The 27,908-nt window shown below is 42.1% G+C and overlaps 1 protein-coding gene across 2 annotated transcripts in view; it reads right to left on the bottom strand.

Annotated features, from left to right (window-relative positions):
- The window catches only part of MYO3A (myosin IIIA), a 187,444-nt gene that overhangs the window by 142,823 nt on the left and 16,713 nt on the right, over positions 1-27,908 (bottom strand). For both annotated transcript variants that reach the window (XM_065398708.1, XM_065398707.1), the window contains exon 2: positions 27,426-27,560. In XM_065398708.1, the coding sequence (XP_065254780.1) occupies positions 27,426-27,560 (135 nt within the window). The remainder of the gene's footprint in view (positions 1-27,425; positions 27,561-27,908) is intronic.

Genomic DNA, 27,908 nt, shown 5'->3' with positions numbered 1-27,908 from the left:
GAATAAGGTACAAATTGGACTGAAAGGAAGGGGCTTGGGGGAGTTCTCCACTCTCTCTCCCCCCCCCCCCCCCGGTCACCTACTGGGTGGACAGGGAAGGAATATACAGAAGAATGAAGCATAACTGAGCTGCTGGTGTGCAGAGCTGTCTTATGCAATAGATTTATAAAATAGCATTTGATTCCAACACGTGAAATGTCAATTTAAATTGCAAGCACATCAAAGTCTTCCAGCTTATCTTGTATGCTTTACTCATCATTCATCTGACACAGATGACATTTCTATGCACCTGACTATTAGCAAGACATACATATTGTTCTCAAGCCAGATAACCAAGGATTTAACATTAGCTTTGTCTATGAAAATTCAGAGTACCTGAAAGTTTAATAGATTAAACAGATAATATTCCTGCATTAATTCACCCAACTGCTTGAGATTTGTGCTCCGGAACTGAACTGTCAGGTAATATCAAGTAATATCCCTAAGCTCATCAAGATGCCATCATCCTATTTCAATGGCTTTGTTGCTGAATACTTGAGCAAACACATTTATTATCTTGATCAACTATAAAGCTTATATGATCTTGAAAAATTGGTTTGGCACTTCATTTACAGGGGACATATGTGTTACAAGGACACAGATTGTGGGCAAGTAGCCTTCACACTGTCCTGACTTATCACAACATTATCATGCACCAGAGTGATGAAACCAGCCCAGTCGCTAATCTCTGGTTTCCTTGCCCTTATAGTTGGTCAAGAATCAAAGCTATGTTTCTCTCTTTCATTGTGCTCAATATGCAGCATATCAGTATCTTCAGCCCCTTCATTGGCCCTACCTTCTTTCCAGCACTGAATTTGGTAAAACTGAAGGACCCTGTGTTGGTGCTACTTTGTTTTCAGCTGTGTCCCTGGGATATACTGACTGTGGTTCACGATGAACTCCAGTTCCATTGGTAGTGTGCCATTTTCTTACTACTAACGGTCTCATTGATGAATATCATCCCAGTTATAGTAGCAAATATTGACCATGAATACCTTTAGGTTTAACACCTTGCCAAGACTGACAGTAACTTTTGCAGACAGAGCTGTGTCAGCCCTTTCAATTTGCCACGGCAGTTCAATGTGCAGATGAATTCAATAGTGCCAACTGTAGCCCCCAAATAACACCTTCCTTCTCCCAGGGAGTGACTGCAGACTACTTCCCTGAAGCCCCCTTTCTGCTCCCAGCTTCCTGTTTCTATAAACCCAGCCCAGCTTGTTCGTCCTCACCTGGGCTCCCTCGTTATTTAGTCAGTGGATTGCTTAAGCCACCTGATTCTCCTCAGCTGTGTCTGGTTAATTGGCCACTTTCTTAGGGTACATTTACCCCTTCAGGCAAATGTGGGGTGAACACCACATCACAGCATCTTTCCTCAAATTTGATTTAGTTCTGATGGTCTGAGGCAATGATGCATGAAGGAACACTTCTAATGATCTTGTTTCATTCGGGCAACCAGGCCTTGCATTTCTTTGTTGCACTGTTTGTATTTTGCATGCATGCCTGTCTTACCCACAGGTAGAGGAACTTCATTAAAATATTCCCAAACTGGGTCTCTTTTACAGCCTGCTGCCATTATAGGTTTTCCCTTCTAGTGAGAGAATGGTATGGTAGATCTCAAATCAATGAAGGCTACACTCAGAAAGACCTCAAGACTTCTGGAATATGCTGCTCAAACAGTTTCACTTTTGTTTCTACTGCCTGTCCCTCCCTTCTCACATTTATCTCCAGACTTCTTCTCCATGTCCAGATCTATTCCACCCCCAACAATCTTCTATTCACTGAACTTTTTGAAACTTTGCAAATTTGTGTACACAGAATCAATCCCTTACCTCTCTGAAAGTGCAGAGGGACAGTAGGGTTGAGATCTGTTATTTCTCACCTCTATATATTATTTATTTAAAAACATTTTTGCTGTTAACAAGCATGTTATCTCTGGAGACACAAATCCACAGTTTGAGAACTGCAAAACTAAGCATCTCTGATGGTATCTTCTAGACTGAGCACTGAGTCCGATTGGGTAGATAGAAAGATTAACCTAAATAATCTATACAGAAGCCCGTGGAACCCCATAAGATTGGGGGTTCATAATCCATGAACTATTGGGACTCATTTACAAAACTTTTCTTAAACATTACATAAATATGTTGTCTCATACTATAGAATTAGAATTTATAATCCCTATTCCATGATGAGATATCTTTGAGCTATAATGTATCTTAATTAAAACTATCTTTCCTCAAAAAGCATTTTATCAAAAAAATCCGTTTTTTTTTAAAATCATTGATTTTTATCCACCCTGATAAATAATAAAATATGAATGACATCCCATAATGTAGTTTGCATAAATGAAAACTAATACTGATGCACCTAGAAATTTGAACACCTTTCATCATAACTTGGACAGATAGATTAGTGGGATTTTATAATGTCTAAAAATGACCCACAACAAGTCTAAACCCTCTACAGTGATGTCCTTCAAAGTACATCAAAAACCTATTTCAGAGGTCATCAGATAGTTCAAGGTACTTAAACATTTAGATAGTAACAAAGATAATTCATTTGCTATAAACAGTGATACAATATAAATGACATCACATTATTGTTCAGACAGATGATCATAAAATAACAGTCTACAAATGACACCTACTCCACCTACAGCTTCACCATTAGCAGATTCTACATCTAGAAATAAATTTGGAGACAAACAGCCTTTTATAGATGCTTTCTTTCAAAGCATCAAGGCCTATGTATAAATCCATTTCAGAATGACGGCAGAAATGTTTTAAATTTATTGCACATTTCCAATCCAGCAGACTTGCTAATAAACTATACAACATTTGGCTTCAAACCAAAACTAATCTACAGATGTACATGTAGAACCTTTCTGGTATTCATACACTCTCCCAACTCTGCTTGGATCTTAATTTCCTTTAAAATAAAATCATTCATAAAGTCAAAGTGCTGTACTAATACTGAGTAGGTGAGGGACCTTTATTTTTTCTCCTCTGCCAAAAGGGCTCTCACCTTTAAAGATATCAAACACAATATTTATCAGCAATCAACAGTCAGATCTTCAACGTAGAAGCTTCAATTTACACCACCTGAGGATCTGTTCCCAAGAATTAAAGTTCCTGTCAAAAGTGAAGTTTCTAAAATCTACTGCCAAAGTGCTGGTACTGTTCAAAAATAAAAGTTGCAAAATTGTTTTATGAAAAAAAAAAAAGTATTTTCCCCCACTCATTTCATTCTCAGAAACAGCTAAGCTATATGTGCTGAAACATTCTGGGGGAAAATGGTCTCCCAGACTAAGAACAAAAGAACCACTTATCACCCTGAAAGATAAATGACTGAAGAAGTTTTAAGCAACTAAAACTGACTTTAGAATAGAAAAACAAGAGGCATTGATACACCTATAATCTACCACATACACAGAAGGATATCCATATAATAAATTGCAGAGCTATAAGATAAATACTCTTAGCATCTGCCTTTGACTGCCTTATCTGCTTTCTGCCCAGTAATCCATTCCCTGGAATTTATTCACCCCTTGAAAGTAACTTCAAATATTTGCCTTTAAAAAAATATCAGTCTGCCATAGAGCTATTTCCGCCTTTCTTTCCCTCTATTAGACACTGGACCATGGACAGTCAGGCCTAGTGGGTGGAGCAAGAGCCAGGAAGCAGATCCAAACCAATGTCAGGAGTCAGAGCCAGAACCAGGAACTAATAGCAAAGCCAAGGGTCATAGCTGGGATCAGGAACCAGGGTCAGGATGAGGAAGCCAGAACCAGGAGCAAGGTGAGGAAGCAGGAACTAGCAAGAGCCGGGAGAACAAGGCAGAAACAGAACTAGTAGCAGGACTGGGACAATGTGAGGAATAGTAGACACAGGAAGGATGAGAGCTGCAGGCATGAACATATTGAGCAGCCACAGAGCTACTGCTGCTGCTGGGCTTAAAAGCCAGCCAGCTGCCCTGACCAATCAAGTGGTCTAGTCAATCAGGTAGCCTCTTGCAGGCCAGTTGTGCTTGTTGGGTTGCTAGGAGACTGATTCTGCTAAAGGCCGTGACACCTGTCCAAAATGTGGATTTTTTTTCTGAAATTACAACAGCTCAAAAGGCCAGCACAGGCAAGGTTCAGCTTTGGGCCATTAACAGCTTTTCTAGGCATAAAGATGTTACAGCTTCAAAATCTGAGATCCTATGACCCTGCAGTACTAGATATGGGATATTTATCACCTCAGAAAGGGGAATTTCTCAGCTTTGCAATGCGGCCCAGCACTCATTTCCACTTTGGAAAGGCACCAAGACATCCAACCTTAGCCTCATGACATTATGATGTCGAAATAAGCTATTGTAGGTCACGTTTAGGGGGTTTTGAAGTGTGTTATTTTTTTCCCTTTCTTGCTGAATCTTGCACAGTTGTACTAAAAATAACTAAGGCACCTGCCTTTACAGGCATGGGGGAAGGATAATCCCAATACAATTTTTAAAAACTCTCTACATTTATAAATTAGTTTTTCCTTTTAACGTATGTGGCATAAACAAAATAAATAATGATGTGGCATAACAGCTGTATTGACACTCATTTTGGATATGCCCAGGGAAAACTCATTCTGATAAAAAATTATACAACATTATCACATAATCTGTATTATTTATGTATTAGTAAATGTAACCCCTTTGGGGTTTACAGAGCATGGCTCCTTTAAATCTTTCATAGAATCATAGATGATTTGTCCTGAGGGGAGGAAGTGCTGCTTTTTCCAGGAAGTGGAAATGGTGTGGAGTGTGGAGAGAGGGAGAGAGACAGAGTGTGGGTGTCTGGAGCTCCAGACAGAAGGGCTGCAAGTGAAGCAGCCGAGAACCTGCCCAAAGCCTGGGAGGGACCAAGCGGCCAACCGGGGACACCCCAGGAAAGGAGCCAGGAAAAGGTTCAGAGAAGGGCAACTAAAATGATTAGGGTCCCATATGAGGAGAGATTAAAGAGGCTAGGACTTTTCAGCTTGGAAAAGAGGAGACTAAGGAGGGATATGATAGAGGTATATAAAATTATGAGTGATGTGGAGAAAGTAGATAAGGAAAAGTTATTTACTTATTCCCATAATACAAGAACTAGGGGTCACCAAATGAAATTAATAGGCAGCAGGTTTAAAACAAATAAAAGGAAGTTCTTCTTCCCACAGCGCACAGTCAACTTGTGGAACTCCTTACCTGAGGAGGTTGTGAAGGCTAGGACTATAACAGTGTTTAAAAGAGAACTGGATAAATTCATGGAGGTTAAGTCCATTAATGGCTATTAGCCACGATGGGTAAGGAATGGTGTCCCTAGACTCTGTTTGTCAGAGGGTGGAGATGGATGGCAGGAGAGAGATCACTTGATCATTACCTGTTAGGTTCACTCCCTCTGGGACACCCGGCATTGGCCACTGTCGGTAGATGGGATACAGGGCTAGATGGACCTTTGGTCTGACCCAGTATGGCCGTTCTTATGTTCTTATGAGCACTGTGTCAGGGAGGAATCACTCAAGAAGGACAAAACAGAGCTGGACCCAGTATCACTGCTGCCCAGAGCTATATGGGACTATAAGTACTGGGGCTTGTGACTTTGCATTGGGAATAAGGAGGGAGACCATTAGCTAGTTAAGCGGGTAGGCTGTCACTCTGTGTGGCTTTGCAGCGAGCAGCAGAAGAGGGCACCAGAAGGATTTGTTGGGGAAAGTTTACTGGCGCTGATGATGACCAGGAGCAGCCAAGACTCACCACTGGACTGGAACTTTGCCCAGGACTTCTTAACTCTGTGTGCAGACACATTGCTCAATGTCTGCCCCTTTCAGACTGTGGTACCACTGGGTCGGTGGGGCCTTTGTGTTAAATGTAACTCTGTTTTACTGCGCCCCCTATCTTTTCCCCTGTTGTTTTTCTCCATTCATCCCTCTGTGAATAAATATTTCCCTTTCCTATATTCATTGTACTATTCCGGTGTGTGTGTGTTCACTCCAGGGGGTTTGGAACAGGTGTCCATGTGGTGGAAGGGACTTTCCCTGCTGTGTTCCTGCGCACGCCTTCTCTTGGCTGGAACTGCCTGCAGAGCAGATTCCATCTTGACCACAAGGGTGATAAAGTTACAGAAAAATGTCTCAGAGTGGTAGCTGTGTTAGTCTCTATCAGCAAAAACAACGAAGCGTGCTTGTGGCACCTTAGAGACTAACAAATTTATTTGGGCATAAGCTTTCGTGTGCTAAAACCCACTTCATCAGATGCGTAGAGTGGAAACTACAGTAGACAGGTATATATACACATAGTACATGAAAAGATGGGAGTTGCCTTACCAAGTGGGGGGTCAGTGCTAACGAAACAATTCAATTAAAGTGGAAGTGGGATATTCTCAACAGTAGAATACCAAGGGAGGAAAAATCACTTTTGTAGTGGTAATGAGGGCAATGTAATCAGGGTGGCCCATTTCAAACAGTTGATAAGAAGGTGTTAGTAATAGTAGGGGGAAATTAGTACGGGGAAATTAGTTTTTGTAGTGACCCATCCACTCCTAGTCTTTATTCAGGCCTAATTTGATGGTGTCCAGTTTTCAAATTAATTCCAGTTCTGCAGTTTCTCGTTGGAGTTTTTGAAGTTTTTTTGTTGAAGAATTGCCACTTTTAAGCCTGTTATTGAGTGTCCAGGGAGGTTGAAATGTTCTCCGACTGGTTTTTGAATGTTATAATTCTTGACGTCTGATTTGTGTCCATTTATTCTTTTGCGTAGCGACTGTCCGGTTTGGCCAATGTACATGGCAGAGGGGCATTGCTGGCACACGATGGCATGTATCACATTGGTAGATGTGCAGGTGAACGAGCCCCTGATGGGGTGACTGATGTGGTTAGGTCCTATGATGGTGCTCGTTCACCTGCACATCTACCAAAGTGATACATGCCATCGTGTGCCAGCAATGTCCCTCTGCCATGTCCATTGGCCAAACCGGACAGTCGCTACGCAAAAGAATAAATGGACACAAATCAGACGTCTCCAAGGTGCCACAAGTACTCCTTGTTGTTTTTATAAAAATGTCTAAAACCATGGAAAGTCAACAACTAAGAAGTGACTGCATCTTCCCCCACAAGAAAATAAATGTGTGTCCAGGTTACCAGATTAACAAATTGTATACTCTGATTTGGACTAGTACAATTAAAAACCATCAAGATCTACCCCCCCCCCCCCCATGGAAAGGTACTTATACTAGAAAGTCTGAAAGAGCTTTAAGTATAGCTTTGCAACACAGCTGCAGTATACTACTACCTTAATTATCCTTAATCAAACTAAATTGAAGGGTAATTTTATAGAACCAGAGCTAGCATAATTAAAAGGTCAGGAACAGCATTTAGGCCAGAGCTTTATGAATAAATGCAAAAAGAAACTTACAAAAATTCAAGAGTTAGAGAAATTCTGCACTTTTTTACATACAAAAAGCAATATCAAAGGAACTTTAACATTTCAAATTCAAGCACTGAAAAGTTAGGCAACGTCAGAATTAAGGTTGCCCTTACAACATTTAACAAATTTGTTTGTTAGAGCATGATCCGAAGCTAAATGAAGTCAATGACTTGACTTTCATGGGCATCGGATCAGCTGGCTAGAATACACACAAAATGCAGTAAGTAAATTGTGTAGTTGTAGCCATGTCAGTCCCAGGATGTTAGAGAGACAAGGTGGATGACACAATTTGAAGTTGGGCCAATAAAAGATATTCTTTCACTCACCTTGTCTCTCTAGTAAGCCAACATGGCAGCCAGCAGTAATTGTACGCCCTCCTCTAGATTTTATTGCCTATCCATAACAGTATTAGCTTTATCTATTGTCTACCCATTGAGAACTTTTCAAGGGCTCTTTTTCTGTTGCAGTGTCATTCTAACATCCTTAGGAGGGAAAAAGTTAATACGCCAATGTCTTGGATATCTCAGTTGCAATTTGTTTTATGTCCACATATCTAGTATGAAGACTAATTTACTATAATTTATTGTAAGTTAAAATATTGTGATAGGCTTCTCTTCCCCAAAGGCTGGGTTGCAAGTGGGTGTGGTTTGAGAGTGAGGCTGGGGAAATGGGAATTGAAACAAAGTGTTCTTGTGGTGGGTGGGTGCCATGTGTCACCAGCTCTAGGGGAGAAATGTGCTGCTGTCTATCGTAGGTATTTATATGGCCCCCATTACCATAGTATCTGAGCACCTCACTATCTTCAATGTATTTACCCTTAGGGCAGTGCTATTATCCCCATTTTACAGATGGGGAACTGAGGCACAGAGCAGCTTGGTGACTTTCCCAAGGTCACACAGGGAGTCTGCAACAGCGCAGGGAACTAACCTACATCTCCCAAGTCCTAGGCTAGTGCCCTCATTTCTCGACTATCCTTCTTCTCTTGTTGTGCTACGACTCTGATTGCACTAATGTTGGATGGATTTATAGACATATTCAGATACCCCAATGTTAAAATATATAAAATAGTATCAAGATGCTATAATTTAGGGCTTGTCTAGATGAACAGTTAGTGCATGGCAAGCTGGAGTGTAAATCTACAGTGCACTAGTGTGCTGTGCACTAACTATCCATGTGGACCCTGCTACCATGCACTAAAAGGTCCCGAGTGCACTTTGTTCTATTCCACTTCGAAATGGGAGTAGGTCAATGAGGACTAGGGAACACAGTAGCAGAGTCCACAGACAATGTGCTGTAGATTTACAACCCAATTTACCGTGCACTAACTGATCATCTAGACGAGCCCTGAGAATGTTGTGGCTACAGTACCCAGATTTAACTTGTACATATTGAACATTAATATTTAATATTCCCCTGCCGTTTGCTTTACTTCTTGATTAAAAGAACAATGTTAGAGGTCTATTGGATCTAACTTATATGTACAGTAAATGCCTAAGTAAAGTAGGCAATAATGTTGTACATCTGCCTAAAAGATGTGGACTGTGCAAGTCACACTGCAATTTCAAATATCATGTTGCAGAAAAAATGATGAGTATTTACTAGGGCTGTCAAGCAATTAAAAACATTATTTGTGATTAATGGTGTGATAAAAAAAATTAATCGTGATTAATCGCGCTGTTAAACAATAATAGAATATCATTTATTTCAATATTTTGGATGTTTTCTACATTTTCAAATATATTGATTTCAATTAAAACACAGAATACAAAGTGTACAGTGCTCACTTTATATTTATTTTTATTTCAAGTATTTGCACTGTAAAAAACAAAAGAAATAGTATTTTTCAATTCACCTCATACAAGTACTGTACTGCAATCTTTGTATCATGAAAGTTGAACTTACAAATGTAGAATTATGTACAAAAAACCTGCATTCAAAAATAAAACAATGTAAAACTTTAGAACCTACAAGTCCAATTAGTCCTAATTCTTGTTCAGCCAATCACTCAGACAAACAAATTTGTTTATATTTGCAGAAGATAATGCTGCCGGCTTCTTATGTACAATGTCACCTGAAAGAGAGAACAGGCGTTTGCATGGCACTGTTGTAGCCGGCGTCGCAAGATATTTATGTGCCAGATTCATTAAAGATTCACAGGTCCCTTGATGCTTCAACCACCATTCCAGAGGACATGCGTCCATGTTGATGATGGGTTCTGCTCAATAAAGATCCAAAGCTGTGCAGACCGACCCATGTTCATTTTCATCATCTGAATCAGATGCCACCAGCAGAAGGTTGCTTTTTGTTTTTGGTGGTTCGGTTCTGTAGTTTCTGCATCAGAGTGCTGCTCTTTTAAGACTTCTGAAAGCAAGTTCCACACCTCATCCCTCTCAGATTTTGGAAGGCACTTCAGATTCTTAAATCTTGGGCCCAGTGCTGTAGCTATCTTTAGAAATTTCACATTGGTATCTTCTTTGCTTTTTCTCAAATTTGCAGTGAAAGTGTTCTTAAAACGAACAACATGTGCTGGGTCATCATCCGAGTCTGCTATAAGGTGAAATATATGGCAGAATGTGGGTAAAATAGAGCAGGAGACATACAATTCTCCCCCAAGGAGTTCCATCACAAATTTAATTAACGCCTTATTTTTTAACGTGCATCATCAGCATGGAAGCATGTCCTCTGGAATGATGGCCGAAGCATGAAGAGGCATATGCATCTGTAGCGCATCTGGCATATTAAATATCTTGTGATGCCAGTTACAACAGTGCCATGCAAATGCCTGTTCTCACTTTCAGGTGACATTGTAATTAAGAAGTGGGCAGCAGTATCTCCTGTCAATGTAAACAAACTTGTTTCTCTTAGCAACTGGCTGAACAAGAAGTAGGACTGAATGGACTTGTAGGCTCTAAAGTTTTACATTGTTTTGTTTTTGAGTGCAGTTATGTAACAAAAAAACTTTATTTGTAACTTGCACTTTCATGATAAAGAGATTGCACTACAGTACTTGTATGAGGTGAATTGAAAAGTACTATTTCTTTTATCATTTTTATAGTGCAAATATTTGTAATCAAAAATAATATAAAGTGAGCACTGTACACTTTGTATTCTGTGTTGTAATTGAAATTGATACATTTGAAAATGTAGAAAAGCATCCAAAATATTTAATACCTTTCAATTGGTATTCTATTGTTTAATAGTGCGATTAATCGTGATTAATTTATTAAATCACAATTAATTTGTTTGAGTTAATCACGTGAGTTAACTGTGATTAATCGACAGCCCTAGTATTTACTAAACTTTGAAATGCCGAATGCTACTTTTAGCCAAAACAAAAATCTTTGATCTTAGAAAAATAAGGTTTAACTCAGAGGAGAAAATTACTATAATTGGGAAGCAAAAAAGGGCACATTATTAAAAATGGATAAATCAAGTGTGATTCAGAACTGTAATGGATCAAAGTATGAAGGGTTGGTTTGAAAGGAGCAATTATAGCTAAAGAAAAAATACTCCGTGTTGAAGAGTAGGATAAAGTCAATTATGGACTTGGCCATTTATCTTTCATACATGGCATTTTGAAAGACAGAATATTATGTAGCCTAATCAGAGCATACACCCAAAGGAAAGTCAGTATTTATTTTCCTCAGCACTGAACTTCTGAAAAATAATTGTTCTATAGCAGACTCCAATCTTGTGACCATTCACATATCTGCTTTAAAAACTCTACAGTGCTTTATCACATTTTATAGAGTGGTTTCACTTCAAATCTTTTAGTTCATTTTCTTCCTCATATTTGCCTCTTATTTCCATAAAGATGGAAACGTAATAATTTGAACAGTAAATGCTGTAGAATACAGACTAACACGGCTGCTACTCTGAAACAGAATATATTGTATGTATGCAAAAAATTATAACAAATTGCAGCTCATACAAGTAGAACATCTACTACATAAATTACTTCCCTTTATATAGCATTAAACCTTTTAGTATCTCTGAAATAGGCTTGTCTCTTCAAAGCAGTTATAGAAGTTTCCTTTGCAAAGCCTAGAAGAGCCCATAAACTAGTGTTTCTAGCTGTTCTCAGGACTCTAGGAGAGCCTGTGAAAGAGATACTGGGAGCTGGGGATTTGGAATGGGTATGCTTTTGTTTTGCCAGCTTTACATTGATTGGCCTGATAGGGAGGTATAGTTCCAAAGGTTCAGCATTTTGCAGACACAACTTCCTTCCAGCCTGGGTTGTCATAGCAATAGATACAGCCTCCTGCCCTGCCCCCATCTAGTCTCCTGCCTGTGCTTGCTAGCTATCCCTATGGCAGACAAGCTGAAAGGGACACAAGGAAGACAAAATTTTTGAAGCAAAATAACACGGTACATGGGCTGCACAGAGGTGGAAGATGGGAGAGAACCTGGCGGCAGGTGAGAAAGGTGCACTTAGGAGGGCTCTGGCAGCTTGTGTAGGGGGGAAAGGAAACCTGCACCACGCTCTCCTACCCTGCAGAAACACAGCAAGGATGGGAGTGGTTCTTAAGCAGGTTTACTAAACAAGGAGAGACACACCTGATTTTTTTTTTGCAAACGTAATTGGGATGGCCCTCAAAGCCTGTAGGGTTCCCTCTTTTCATGTGCACTACTCCAATGCCAGCAGCAATGTCCTTCATTGCAGTCTCCTTGTCACTCAGAAAGGGGTGCTGGAACAATTTTTTTGGCAGGCATGCTGCTGATGGAAACCATGTATTTGGTGTTTGTTATTACTACTTCAAGCCAGGGGATGTGACAGCACCCCTAATTCCAGCATCACTGCACTCATCCTGTTCGCCCTTCCTCCAGCCATGCCTTCCAGCTGGTCATTTTAAATGATGGGGTTTGGGTTACAGGGATTAGATCTTGCCTCCATATTCTTATCACCTGCTTTTAAAGGGTGATCCCGTCACACCACAACAACTGGGCGATGCTTCCTCCTATTTCAAATTTCCATATTTTCAATTGATGCTGATAAGGGTGAAATCCTGGCACCAGTTGAAGTCAATAGCAAAACTCTTATCAACTTAAGTGGGGCCTGAGTTTCATCCTAAAGCTTTAGTTACATGGATCCAGATTACCCCACCCGCCTCACACCCTAGGGAAGATCCACAAGAAGGGGCCAGGAGGCAGGGAAACTCCACAAGGAGACTCTTACAGCTTTGCTGACACTAATCCCTCTGAGAGGAGTTGGGGCTGGAGGGGCTGTGGATTGCGCTCCCTTCCAAGCCATGCAAAACCTGTAGCCATCTGCAAGGATGACTGGTGTGGGTGTGGCAGTGCCACTGGCTGCCTGCTCAGTAGCATCCTTGGCAGGGGTAGAGATGAAGCTAACAGAGCTCATTAAGCTATATTACCACCCACCTACTTTCCTGCATGGAAACTCAAAACTATAGCAGGGGATAGTGCTGCAGGGACTCTTACATCCCTCGCTCCAACCTCTTCTGCTCTATGCCCAACTTGCCCACAAATGCTAGAGAGAGGGAAGCATGTCATCCACCTCAATGCAGAATGGGAGACAGAGTTGCCAAAGGGTCCTTTCATGTGTGACTCATGTGGGGCTGATCCCCCAGTCTCATTGCAAGGGCCATATAATGCCCTAGGTCCACACATGCATCAGCATTTTGGGAGTCATTGCCCATATTGGTTGCAGCAAGGTCCTAAGTACTGTGAATCTTACTGCTGTGGTCAAAAGCCATTATCCAGACAAACATGTATTTATTTACCTGGCACAGAGAAACCACCAGCCCTCCTACAGAGGTCTTAAAATCCAAGTTAATGAGCTAGAAGCCAAACCACTACCACATTTCTGGCAGAGTGTGATGAGATCATAGAAGTGGAAGTCTCCTTTTTGTCAAACCTAGGTCTAAACTTACCCGGTAGTTCGGCGGCGATCGATCGAACTTCTGGGTTCGACTTATCGCGTCTTGTCTGGACGCGATAAGTCGAACCTGGAAGTGCTCGCCGTCGACTGCGGTACTCCTGCTCGGCGAGAGGAGTACCGCGGAGTCGACGGGGGAGCCTGCCTGCCGCGTGTGGACCGAGGTAAGTTCGAACTAAGGTACTTCGAACTTCAGCTACGTTATTCACGTAGCTGAAGTTGCGTACCTTAGTTCGAATTGGGGGGTTAGTGTAGACCTGCCCTTAGATGCTGTGCTTGCCTTTCTCAGTGTCTGACAGATAGGACTTTGTCTGACAGAAAAATGGCTGACGCTCAATCCTGACAAGAAAAAAGTTATGCTGTTTAGTTGGAGAAACACCAGCAGGAATGGATGGGTGATATGGCTGCACCTTCCCATGGGGAGGCTGCGGGGCCACTTTTTGATGCAGCATAGAGTCATACTGCTCCTAGATTTTCATGTCAAACTGGTGTCTTCTACAGCCTCTCTTATAAAAGGGTCATTACTGCACTGTGTTTAGTGTGGAAAATGGTTAGTCTCTCCCTTCACAGCAAACCACATTCCAGGCTGGAATTGTACTATCAGTGTCTCGACTCTAACTGTGAACAAAAAACCCTATCTAATCCAGCAATTAGACCTGCATTTCCACCATCCCCAGGAGTGATGTCTTTTAAAACGTATAATTATGCTTAAATAGTGGATTATAAAACAATGTTCTGTAGAGTTTTACAAAAATACAATTCAGTGACTTTTACCATTAAATGAAATTATGCACGAAAACTGTAGGTCAGTGAATGATTCTAAACTATTAGCCACCAAAAAGCCATATTTTAATCAGACATGTACCTTTCTTTGTCTGATGCACATGTAAATAATGTTGTTGTGGTTCATTTAAAGGGTTGTTTGAATACTGGGGGGGAAAATTGTAAATATTTGATTAATTCTAAGGCTCCACTTTGTTTTGACCATATTCAAGCTTATTAGGATTGCCAAAGATTTGGAAGTGATCTGGATTATTTGCTGAATATTGATCACGGAATATGTGCATTCTGTCCAACAGCACTGAGGTCCCTCATTCTATATATACTGTGCCTTTGTCACACAGCAGTGTGAGAGTCAGAGGATAGGCAGGGAGTGAACGATTCTGTGAGACAATTAGAAAGCCCTTAGTGTGACTTTACTGCGCGTCATTGTTCAGCAGTCATTCCCTCTGGCATTGTCTAGCCTAGAAAATATTGTACTAATTTTCTAGCAGTGGTGCAGCTTTGTGGCTGCTAACAACAGTGAATGCCTTGACGTATACAGAATTTAGGAGATTTTTAACCACTACGCTCTGAGTTGGTTCTCATGATATGGTGGGCAAAATGCTGTCCATCACGTAGCTTTAGTATTTACAGCATTGCTTGTACTGGTGCAGATTTACCATTTCTGGGAAATAGCTAAGACCGTCTTGAGCGTAGCTGTGCCTTCTATGTGTATGGCACCCTCAGCAGCCAGAAGGAGGGTATGGATGAGCAGTTTCTAAATCAGAATACAGAATACTGATGCTCTAAATCAGCAGTTCTCAAACTTTAGCAACCCAAGGACTCTCATTTTGATTTAAAATTTTTCACAGACCCCCAAACCCTCTGCTCAGCTCTAAAACCCGCCCCCACTCCACCCCTTCCCCTAAGGCCTCACCCCGGCCCCACCTCTTCCCGCCCCCGCTCCACCTCTGCCCCTCCTCTCCCCCACCTCTTTCTGCCCCCTCCCCCGAGCGTGCTCCGTCTCCGCTCCTTCCCTTCCCTCCCAGCCAGGGCCGGCTCCAGGCACCCACTTACCAAGCAGGTGCTTGGGGCGGCCATTTCAGAGAGGGGCGGCACGTCCAGCTGTTCCACGGCAATTCGGCGGACGGTCCCTCACTCCTGCTCGGAGCGAAGGACCTCCCGCCGAATTGCCGCCGCAGATCGCGATTGCGATCGCGGCTTTTTTTGTTTTTTTTTTCTTGTTTGGCTGCTTGGGGTGGCCAAACCCCTGGAGCCGGCCCTGCTCCCAGCCCCTCCTGCACACTGCTGAACAGCTGTTCCCTGGCATGCAGGAGGTGCTGGGAGGGGAGGGGAAAGAGTTGGGGGGGGCGGGTGGTGGAGCAGTTGATCAGCAGGGACTGCGGACCCCCTGGAGTACCCTTGTGGACCCCAGTTTGAGAAACGCTGCTCTAAATAGTATACAAGCAGCCAGCTGTTCATATGGAACACTGGAACATTTTTGAATTCCCAATATATTAGCAATATATAGATCCCTGGATATATAAAAGGGGACTATCAGGAGTAGGAAGTTTATATAATCTCTGTATTGGGCACTTGTGTGACCACTACTGAAATACTGTTTCCAGTTCTGGTTTCTACAATTTAAGAAGGATATTGAAATAATGAAGAGAGGCACAAGAATGATAAAAAGAGGGGAAAACGTGCTTTATAATGAAAGGCTCAAGGAACTCAACTTACTAAGCTTATCGAAGAGAAGGTTAAGGGATAACTTGATTACAGTCTATGGGTGTGTCTACACAGGGATAAAAAAAACATGGCTGGCCTGGGTCAGCTGACTTGGTCTCAGGCTCTGGGGCTGAAAAATTGCTGTGTAGACATTCAGGCTCGGGGTGAAGCCCAAGCTCTGGTACCATGCAAGAGTGGAGGGTCCCAGAGCTCAGGCTTCAGCCCAAGCCCCAAAGCCTACATAGCAATGTTTAACCCCGCAGCCTGAGTCTCGCAAGCCTGAGTCAGCTGACCTGGGTCAGCCATAGCTGTGCCACAGGGCTTTTATCCATGTGTAGACAGTCTCTATAAGTACCTACATGGGGAACAGAAAATGGTAAAAGAGGGCCCTTCAGTCTAGCAGACAAAGGTATAACAAGAACCAATGGCTGGAAGTTGAAGCTAGTCAAATTCAGACTAGAAATAAGGTGGCAAATACCAAAAGTTGTGGGCGATTCTCCATCACTGGAATTTTTAAAATCAAGATTGATTTTTTTTAAAAGATATGCTCTAGTCCAGACAGTGGACCTTAAATAGAAATTGGCCAGACTGGATGATCATCATGGTCGCTTCTAACTTTGGAATCTATGAATGAATACGAAGCCAAAAAGCTCTTGCAATTTGCTACATTTTGCATTAATCAACCATTACTCAATAGTCTCTGTTAGACCTGATCTGCACACAGTTTTTGCATTGTTGTAAGTATTTTGATTAGGGGTCTGATTTTTTTTAACCATTCTAGTGATGCCTAGTGTGGATTCAATTATACTGATACAATGGTGCCTTATATTGGTATGGCTCACTCCTCTTCTTATACAAGAACAGCTAAACCAGTACAAAGCATTTTCACTCTGATATAATTGTATCCAGACTAGGGGGCTTGTACTATTCCAGTAAACACTAGACCAGTATAGCTAAAGCAGTACAAGTTTAGTGTTTAGACAAGCCCTTAGTCCATATTTAACTCCTAGGAACTTCTATTTCCCACTTTTTAAAAAAAGCTTGCATTATAAAGACAGGCCCACCAAGGACATAAAATGAATTTAAATATTTGTACATTTTTAATTTCTTCTGTGGGATCAGCATGAATTAAATGAATGCCCTTGATGTTAACTGTTAAAGATCAAAGTCAAATAATATAACATAGCATCACTCCAGGCAGGTTTTAAATGAGCAAACTTTGCTGCCAAGTGGATCACAATAATCCTTCATGATAATTCTTCCATAATTCTTTGGAATTATCAGTGTGAGGTTATCATTTTTAATTAACTTCCAGAGACAATCTGAAGGAAGAATTCAAAGCACACTAATTTGACTGAAGTACTGTAGAACTATAAAGATGAGTCTTAAATATATATATATATATTTTCAACATGAAAGGGGGTAGGTGGTGCAAAAGTCAATGAAGTTACTCTTCAGAGAGGTAGGCTCAAATCACAAACTGCTCTACGCTCTTGTATGACTGATGGTCTCTGCTCAAGAATACAATACTGGAACAGAAAAGGTTTGCAAATCAGAACAAAGGTGCATTGGCAGAGTTACAATGAATAGCACCCATCCAGACTATGCTTAGCTAGCTTGTCAGTGCTATCAATTCATTACTTTTACTATTTCAGATGTTGTCTGCGCAAGTAGGAGTTGGTCAGAAAATGGAACTTCTGTTCCATGGGAAATTCTGACATTTCAAAATTTGTTTTCATTCTGAATCAGAATGAAAAGTAAAGTTAAAATTCCTAAATTTTAATCCAGAAACACCAAAATATATATTATGTTTCAACATTATTGAAACAATAGTAAATATTTTACAGTGTTGAATACATACAATGTTAAAATTAATGTTATAATAAAGTAAAATAAAATGAAATTAATTGATCAAGTCCAAATGTGACATTTCAGCATTATCAAAATAATAAAGTCATTTTAACAATTCATGTAAACACTTTTCCATCAAACATATTGCCGAAATTGACATGTTTCTGCAAAACATTTTGATTTTGACAAAACAGCATTTTCTGATGGAAAGCTGTTTGGCTGTGATCTTTTCAACCAACTCTACTTATTTGCATAGTCGAAACATCTGTCATTAAGAACAGTCAGTCCCATATTTCCTAAACACTGAAAATATATTGATGATGGGTACAATTTTCAGGAGTCCTTACATGATTTAGGAACTTAAGTATCATTTTCAAAAGTGCTGTAGGCACTTAGCATCCTAAATTACACTGACTCCCAATGAGATTCAGGCTCCTAAGTGCCTGCATCAGTTTTGAAAATGGGACTTGGGTGTTTCTCAAAATTTTTACCAACATTCCCAAATTATTAAAATATGTGCCGTCCAATCTGTTAATCTAATAAAGTAGCTGTAGCAGGACAGTAGCTAAAACAGTTCTGTAATCTCCAGGGGTCTCTGGGGGCAGGCAAGTCTAGCAAGCACAGGAGATGCTTCAGCTGCTGGGCCCTAAGGCTCCAGCACAGGGGAGGGCAAACTACAGCCCACGGGCTGGATCTGGCCCGTCAGGGCTTTCAATGCGGCCCGTGGGATTGCCAGCCCCGTGGCACAGCAGGGCTAAGGCAGGCTCCCAGCCTGCTCTGGCCCCGCGCCGCTCCCGGAAGCGGCCGGCACCACATCCCTGCGGCCCCCGGGGGAGGAGGCTCAGAGGACTCCGTGTGCTGCCCTCGCCTGCAGGCACCACCCCTCACAGTTCCCATTGGCCCTGCACCCCAACCCCCTGCCCTGAGCCCCTTTCTGCATCCCACACCCCCTCCCGCACCCCAACCCTCTGCCCCAGCCCTACATTCATGGCCCTGCATACAATTTCCCCACCCAGATGTGGTCCTCGGGCCAAAAAGTTTGCCCACCCCTGTTCTAGCACCTGGTGTGTCCCAAACAGTGCTCCCTGACTGCCTTCAACCACTATGCCTGTCCCCTGGCTCCTCAGATAACCTGCCTCTGTGATCCATCTCTCACTGACTGCCTTCTAATTGCCTCATAACCTTCCTCTCCTAGCAACCATCACCCTCCCAAACAGGAGGGAAAGAGCTGCAGCAGATTTCACCTTAGCAAATTCATCACACTGACCTCTGCTGACATGAGGCTGCTCAGCCTGTTCATCGCAGTTATAATAGATTTTTAACAAATGAACAGGCAGATTTCTTCTGCGGGCATCTCCAAATACAAACGACAAAGCTTAGTAAGCTTGGCAGAATCCTCTCAAGTACTGTTCCTCATCATGAATTTGACTGTTAGATATACTGAGCAGACACAATTCCCACTGGTGCCAATGCAGGTATTCAGCACCTCTCAGGATTAGGCCAAAGAAGGATATTACTGAGTTTAGGTTCTAGTTTACTTTTATTCTGCACAGACCAGTTACTGTTACGTCATGTTCACTGTTATGGACTATTTCCATCAGAAATGCCAAATTGGGAAACTGAAATTATAAAAAAATGTTATTTATACTATATAAATGAATCACACATTGCTTAAAGATTCCTGCACCATTAGTTTTCCTTTAGCTCTTATATTTTTTAATCTTTATCTTACAGTGTGCTCAGATTTGGATTGTTGGCAGTTTGAGAGGAATGCTAGGCAATAATTTCATACGTATCCTGCAAATACTGTCAGATATGCCACAAATGTACACAGCATAACACACTGAGAAAAGGGAAAGGGTCACTGAACTTTGTTTCAACAAATGTGTTCACTTTTGATACATTTTTCTGGGTCAAATATATTTTTTTGATATTGTACCATCATCCAATACCTTCTAGACAGCTTCTAATTGATTACATCAGCACTGAAGAGGGCACGATTAATTGCACGTGTCTTGCTGCTTCATTATATCTACAAGACGACCCCATTTTGTTTTTTAAGAGGAAACAAATTTTAATGAACAATATTCCTGTGACGGGTTCGGTCACAGAAACCGCCTTGGGACTGCCACCTGATGTGCTGAGACTACCTCTGAACCCATTTTCCCTGCCAGCTTGGGACTTCAGGTGACTTGTCTCATTGAGCCAGACACGCTAACCTGCTGCAAACACAGACCCAGGTCTGAACCACATCCCCCAAAGCTGCAGACTTAATTGAAAATGGCTTAGCAGGTGCTCCTGTCTCTAGCACCCAGACACCCAGCTCCCAATGGGATCCAAACCCCAAATGAATCCGTTTTACTCTGTATAAAGTTTATACGGGATAAACTCAAACTATCCACCCTCTATAACACTGATAGAGAGCTATGCCCAGCTGTTTGCTCCTCCAGGTATTTACTCTGGGTTAATTAATAAGCAAAAAGTAATTTTATTAAGTATAAAAAGTAGGATTTAAGTAGTTCCAAGTAATAACAGACAGAACAAAGTAAGTTACCAAGCAAAATAAAACAAAAACAAGCAATCTAAGCCTAATACATTAAGAAACTGATTACAGATGAAATTTCACCCCCAGAGATGTTCCAATAAGCTTCTTTCACAGACTGGACTCCTTCCTAGTCTGGGTCCAGCAATCACTCACACCCCGTATTTACTGTCCTTTGTTCCAGTGTAACTTTAGCCAAGATGGAGTCTGCTCTGCAGGCAGCTCTGGCCAAGAGAAGGCGCGCGCAGGAATGCAGCAGGGAAAGTCCCTTCCACCCCAGGGGCACCTGTTCCAAACCCCCCAGAGTGAACACCCACACACCAGAAAAGTACAATGGATATAAGAAAGGGAAATATTTATTTACAGAGGGATGAGAGGAGAAAAACAACAAGGGGAAATATAGGGGGAGCAGTAATACAGGGTTGCATCCAAATCAAGGCCTCACAGGCCCAGTGGTAGCACAGTCTGGAAGGACAGACACTGAGCAATGTGTCTGCACACAGAGTTCAGGAGGCCTGAGCAAAGTTCCAGTCCAGTGGTGAGTCTTGGGTGCTCCTGGTTGTCTTCGGCGCCAGTGAACTTTCCCCAACAAACCTCTCCAGTGCCCTCTTCTGCTGCTCTATGCAAAGCCACACAGAGCGACCACCACCCCACTTAACTAGCTAGCAGCCTCTCCTTATTCCCAATGCAGAGTCACAAGCCCCAGTACTCACAGCCCCATGCAGCTCTGGGCAGCAGTGATACTGGGTCCAGCTCTGGCCTGTCCTTCTCAAGCAATTCCCCCCTGGCACAGTGCTCCTCCTGGCTCCTGTCCTGGGGTGTCCCCGCTCAGCCGACCTGTCCTTCCCAGGCTTCAGGCAGGCCTTCTCTCTCTCTCTTGCTCCAGAGCCCCACCTGGAGTTTCCCTCCTTTCTCTCACTGCTCCCCATCCCTCCTTAGGAAAAAGATTTAAAGGGGCCATGCTCTCTAAACCCCAAGGGGTTACACCAGTTTCTTCCAAGCATCTCTTTGGGGTGGAGAGGCCATCTCTTGAGCCAGCTGAAGACAAAATGGAGAGGCTTCCAGGGCCTTTTATGTTCTCTCTCTTGTGGGCAGAAACCCCTTTGTTCTTCTGTGCAAAATCACAGCAACAAGATGGAGTGTGTAGCCACCTGGGCAAGTCACATGTCTATGAATGATTCAGCTTTTTTCAGGCCAACGCCATTGTTTACTTTACATGTTAGTTTGAATGTTTCCAGGAAAGCTCAGATGTGGATTGGCATCTCCCAAAGTCCATTGTCAGTTAAGTGTTTCTTGATCTGGCACTTACTGAGAATAGTCTTTTCTCAAGAAGCTGACCAAATGCTTCACTGAGGCTGCTTAGAATCAAACACATTGAGATACAAGTACATAGCCAATATTCATAACTTCAAATACAAAAATGATACACACATACAGACAGCATAATCATAACCAGCAAACTACAACTTTTCCATAGACACCCCACTTGACCTCCTCTGTACAAGACCTGGTTCAACCATAGGACCCTGGTTGCAACAATGATCCATACAGTCACAGTTCATGTCAATAACGTCACAATTCCCCATTCTCGCAGAGGCTTGTTTCTGATATGTAAACACTTATATAGCACTCTACATCTTCAAAGTGCTTTATGAATATCAACTAACTATTCTGCATGTCATCCTTGGGAAGGAGGGAGGGAGGTACAATGAATATGAATGGAAACCAAACATGACTGAAAATCAGAAATTTCACTTTAACAGAAAAAATAACTGATGAAGTGTACATGCCCTCATGCTTCTGGGCATACGCCAGTCACTAACCAAGGGGGTAAAGGAAGAAACTTCCCCTCTGGGCAGGTTATTTCATAGTTGTTCATTCTGCGGTTTCTTGACTCATCCTCTGAAGCATCTGGTTCTGGACACTGCTGAGACAGGAAACTGGACGAGATGCACTTTTGGTCGGATTCAGTAGGTCAGTTCCTATGTTGCGCAAATTTGGTTATGACACAATTAGAAGTTTAGGCTGACACTTTCAAAGCAACTAAGAGGGATCTGGAAGCCCACGTTCCATTAATTTTAATGGGACTTGGGCCTCCAAATCTCTAGGCAGTTTTAAAAATCAAAATCTCAGCCTCAGTGCTGGCTGAGTCAACCTAATTATAGATGACGTCTAAACTCAACTTCCAGCTGTGCTGTAGCCAAGTCAGGGAATATATATGTTGTCACCAGGTTCCCCAACTCCATTATAGTTGTAGACAAGTATTTCTTAGTGCTCATCTACTTTAATGATTTCGACTCAGAGAACAATATCGTCAGCACAGATCGTTAACATCCTGGGTGTTACTTCATGCATCCCCTTTCAGCTAAATGCTCACAGTAAACAAATAATGAACTGAAGGTGTCAGATCTCATTAAAACTAGAGATGCCCCAAAACTGAACCTCCAACCTTCATCCCTTTGAATGTCAGGGAGCTCAGTTTCACTAGGGGCCTGTTTTCTGCTTAAGGTTCAGATATGGCCAAAGTCATGCAAGAACAGCCATTCTTTTTGATATTCCAGCCCAAGATGACAGCTGAGATCATGAGATTTTCACCATTCAAGATAGTTGAAATATTGTGAGATCAAATGATTTTGTGATATTTCTATTCTATGGGGCTGAAATCTCATGAAAACACCTGCCAAGTCTAGCACTTTCTAATCTACATTTATAAACTAGCTTGGTTTTGGCCTTGAACCTTAACTTCAGTCCTCAACATTAAACTGATTCAGATCTGAACACCACCTTCTTGTCCTAGTGCTAAGGAAAACTAAAATGACAGAAGTGCAATATACACAAAATTATAATTTCACGTATAGATGCTCCCCGGGTTACGCAAGACCCCACTTACGCAAATTCGCCCTTACGCAAAATGTTCCATAAGGCATAAATAAAATGTTCAAGTTGCGGAAAATATTGCATAGCGTACGGAAACGTAAAGTACTGTACTGTAGTTCGGTGTGCGGAGGAATACAGCAGTAGCATCTCCTACAAGGGAAGCCTCTCAGTCTCGTGTTATTTCAGTGATACTCTATTTCTGTTATTTCACCCTTTTATTTCATTCAAATCATTCCTGGAAAGCAACCAAGTGATAGCAAGAGTGCAGGACCAGTTCATAAGCGAAAGAAGATTGATTTAGAGCAGAAAATGTTGTAATTGTTTGTTTTTTATGCTTGCACAATATACGTTTCCAACTTACGTAAAATTCGGGTTACGCAAGGCTTTCCGGAACAGAACGATTGCGTAAGCCGAGGAGCGTCTGTACTTGTGTGGCTATGTCAAACAGTGGCATGGTGGTTAATCATCCCTCTGTGGTTTCAAGTAATAACAGACAGAACAAAGTAAGTTACCAAGCAAAATAAAACAAAACATGCAAGTCTAAGCCTAAAACATTTAAGAAACTGCATACAGGTAAATCTCACCCTCAGAGATGTTCCAATAAGCTTCTTTCACAGACTAGACTCCTTCCTAGTCTGGGCCCAATCCTTTCCCCTGGTACAGTTCTTGTTAGTTCCAGCTCAGGTAGTAACTAGTGGATTTCTCATGACTGGCAGCCCCTTTGTCCTGTTACACCCCCTTTTATAGCTTTGGCACAAGGCGGGAATTTTTTGTCTCTCTGGGTCCCCACCCTCCCTTCTAAATGGAAAAGCACCAGGTTTAAGATGAACTCCAGTACCAGGTGACATGGTCACATGTCCTGTGAGACCCCAAGCCTCCATTATTTCCGGCCTCACTTACAGGAACACAGGAAGGCTTACAAGTAAACAGAGCCTTTTTTTTTTTTTTTTTTTTAAAGGGTTGGAAGGGACCTTAGGAGGTCATCTAGTCCAACCCCCTGCTCAAAGCAGGACCAATCCCCAGACAGATTTTTACCCCAGTTCCCTAAATGGCCCCCTCAAGGATTGAACTCACAACCCTGGGTTTAGCAGACCAATGCTCAAACCACTGAGCTATCCCTCCCCCCAACCAATTGTCCTAGTCAATGGGAGCCATCAAAATTCTAAACCACCATTAATGGCCCACACTTTGCATAATTACAATAGGACCTCAGAGTAATACTTCATATTTCTAGTTTTAGATACAAGAATGATACATTCATACAATTAGGATGAACACACTCAGTAGATTATAAGCTTTGTAATGATACCTTACAAGAGACCTTTTGCATAAAGCATATTCCAGTTACATTATATTCACTCATTAGCATATTTCCATAAAACTTATGAAGTGCAACGTCACACCCTCCCTGAAGTTAGACGTAAAGGGAAATGCTGCAAGCACAAACACAGAATTTGCACTAGGTGGGGGAAGCAGCAGGCCTAAATTCTACCCTAAAAGAAAAATCAATTTTCCCTGAAGAACATTCCAATATAAACAGAGTTCTCTACATCAGGGGTGGGCAAACTTTTTGGCCTGAGGGCCACATCGGGGTATGGAAATTGTATGGCGGGCCTTGAATGCTCCGAAACTGGGGATAAGGGTGTGTGGGGGGGGGTGATGGCTCTGGCTGGGGGTGCAGGCTCTGGTGTGGGGCCAGAAATGAGGAGTTCAAGGTGTGGGAGGGGGCTCCGGGTTGAGGTGCGGGGGGGGGGTGAGGGCTCTGGGGTGGGGCTGGGGATGAGGGGTTTCGGGTGCAAGAGGGTGCTCCGGGCTGGGACCAATGGGTTCAGAGCGTGGGAGAGGGATCAGGGATGTGGCAGGCTGTTGGGGCACAGGCGGGGGGTGCGGGCTCTGGGGTGGGGCTGGGGATGAGGGGCTGGGTGTACAAGAGGGGGCTCTGGGCTTGGATCGAGGGGTTTGAAGGGCGGGACGGGGATCAGGGCTGTGGCAGGGAGTTGGGGCGCGGGGGGAGCTCAGGGGTGCAGGCTCCGGGCGGTGCTTACCGCAAGCAGCTCCCGGAAGCATGTCCCACCTCTGGCTCCGAGGTGCAGCCAGGTGGCTCTGTACGCTGTCCCGTCCGCACGCGCCACCCCTGCAGCTCCCATTGGCCAGGAACCACGGCCAATGGGAGCTGCAGGGGCGGCGCCTGCGAACTGGGCAGGGCACAGAGCCTCCTGGCCACGCCTCAGTGTACTAGGTAGGAGCCGGAGGTGGGGTCATGCCGGCTGCTTCCTGGGAGCCTCACTGAGCGGGGCAAGCCCCCAACCCCACTCCCCAGCTGAAGCACTGGAGTGGGGCAAACCCCTGACCTCAACCCCTGGCGGGAGCTGAGAACCAGATTAAATGGTTTGACGGGCCAGATGTGGCCCGCGAGCCATAGTTTGCCCACCCGTGCTCTACATAGAGTTCATTAGACCAGAGAGACAAGGGAGAATGACTAAACACCACATATAGGAATCTATAAAATTTCTTCCTCCTGGACATATTTTCAGTAATAATTAAAACAAACAGAAGGTATCTTCATTGTTATAACTTGTAAGGTAACTATGCCAAGCTCAAAAACAAGGTAAAATGGCCATAAAAAGCTATGGACAGAATAAAAGTAAGATAACATTTCAACAAAGGCATCTCTTTCATATTACAATCTTTTTCAACATAAACATTTTTTATTAAAAGTAGGAAAGTTTCAGTAACCAACAGGTACAATTATCTGCTCTTTGAAGTTTACATTTCCAAACATACGTAGCTATCCATCTATCCATACAGATATACCCAAACGTTCACATTAACTAGATTCCTTGATTTATTTTAGTCTATGTATATTGACAAGTGACTTGTTTTTCACATGTACAATGAGGGTAATGCGTCCAAAAGAAGTATATACCATAATATGCAAAGTAAAGTGCACACCTATGCATGCCAGGTGTTTACAAAAAATGAAATGCTGCCAAGGCATCAGTTAGTTTTCAAAATTTAGAAGCAACTCCACAGAAAATTAAAAAAAGCTAAATTACTAACTTGACCTAAAATACTTTACATAGACCCTGTCCTACTTTGATTGTTCTACAGCAACGCTATAGGGACCAGAGTTTTCAAAATAGTTCAAAATCAGCGTTTCAAATGCTCAGCACCCACAACTGGGTCTAGACTTTCAGTGATACTCCACATGCAATGTGCTGACTCCTTTTGAAAATCTGGCCAGTCCTTTTGGCCAGTAAATGGGAGCTGAGAACGTCTGAAAATCTGGCTCTCATTATGGACATGAGCTTTTTTGAAACGCTGGCCCTCAATTAATACACTGTAATACCATGAACTAATTTCTTTCTCTTCATTTACAGGATAAGCCTATATTACTTGTTAGGCTTTGTATTGAGGAAATTTTGTATTCCCTAATTTAGCAAGCAAATGGTAAAAGAAATATATTTTTCAACCCGTCCTTACCAAACGCTCATAGAACAACAAGAGCCTAACAAGAGAAATGGAGCATGCTTTGCATAGCCATAAGTGTTCATTTGCATTCCTGGCATCTAAGGTCCAACCCTGCAAATCCTTTCACAGGAAAGTTAATGCGAATTCCATCTGTGAAGAACTTGCAGGACTGGCCTTTGTGGATTTTAATGCCATTTTTCAAATGTACTTTTTATGCCTGAGTTTTTATTAATCATAATTAAAGAAGAAAGGTCTTATTTTCCCTTTGTTCAACATAGAGAACTCCTATTGACATCAACAGCAAATTGGATAGTTTTTTTGTTTTATTGTTATTTTTTTTGCTTTTTATACACACAAACCCTGTGAATTTAATTCACTTCTACTATATTGTGAAAAGCACATCACATTAACTATGGTTTACTGGCATGCTTAGTCCTAACTCCTTGTTGTTTAAACAAATACTTCTGGATAAAGATTTGTATGCCAATCTTCACCAAAGGAAAAAAGTGTTTAGATTAGAAACTAATTAAGATAGGAGCATTGAACAGGGTACAAATGCCAATAAGAACTTAACTGTAAAGACATAAAATTAACATTAAGGGAATAAATATACTAGATGAGCATTCAGGAGCCAGAGAAAAATCAAAGAATGATTTGAGAACACAGGAGGGGCTAGTGACAGCATTTATGGACTGAGCAGCTATACTGGAAAAAAATGTCAAACAAATGTGTTGTGTTTGATATGATGGGTTTGCAAGTGAAGTAAGAATGCTGCCAGGAAGAAAACTGCTTTTAAAAAATAATAAAATTCAATAATTAGAAATTATCTACCTCAAGAACCAGCCAAAGTTGGTCTCCATTCTTCACATCTTTCTTGTAGTACATTCCATAGAACTTGACGACGTTGGGATGATCAGAGAGAGCTTTCAAAATGTTGTACTCGGCTTCAATTTCTTCATCAATATCCTAGTGCCGCATATCACAAAAATAAATAGCAGTCAGCAAACCCAAGCCATATGAAAATTGACACATAGTGTGCAGTCTATTCAAACTTTGTCTAAAGATAAAACAAAGTCAAATGAAATATTAGTGCATCCTTTACAACACTGTAAAACATACTTAGTTCTGTTCAGTCAAAATACCCTATTTAATATATTGAACTATACAGAATTAAGACTAAAGTCATCTTTGGCTTACACTGTCTTCTGTCGATTTGACTCTAACAGGAGTATGGGGGAGGAAGAAACTGTCATAGTTCCAGGTGGTCACAACATCCTCACAACATTCTGTATGAAGCTGGCACAGATCCAAGGG

The sequence above is a fragment of the Emys orbicularis genome, chromosome 2, assembly GCF_028017835.1.
Source record: "Emys orbicularis isolate rEmyOrb1 chromosome 2, rEmyOrb1.hap1, whole genome shotgun sequence".
NCBI classification, from domain to species: Eukaryota; Metazoa; Chordata; order Testudines; family Emydidae; genus Emys; species Emys orbicularis.
Note: the sequence above shows the minus strand (reverse complement) of the source record. Positions and strands in the feature narration are given on the sequence as shown.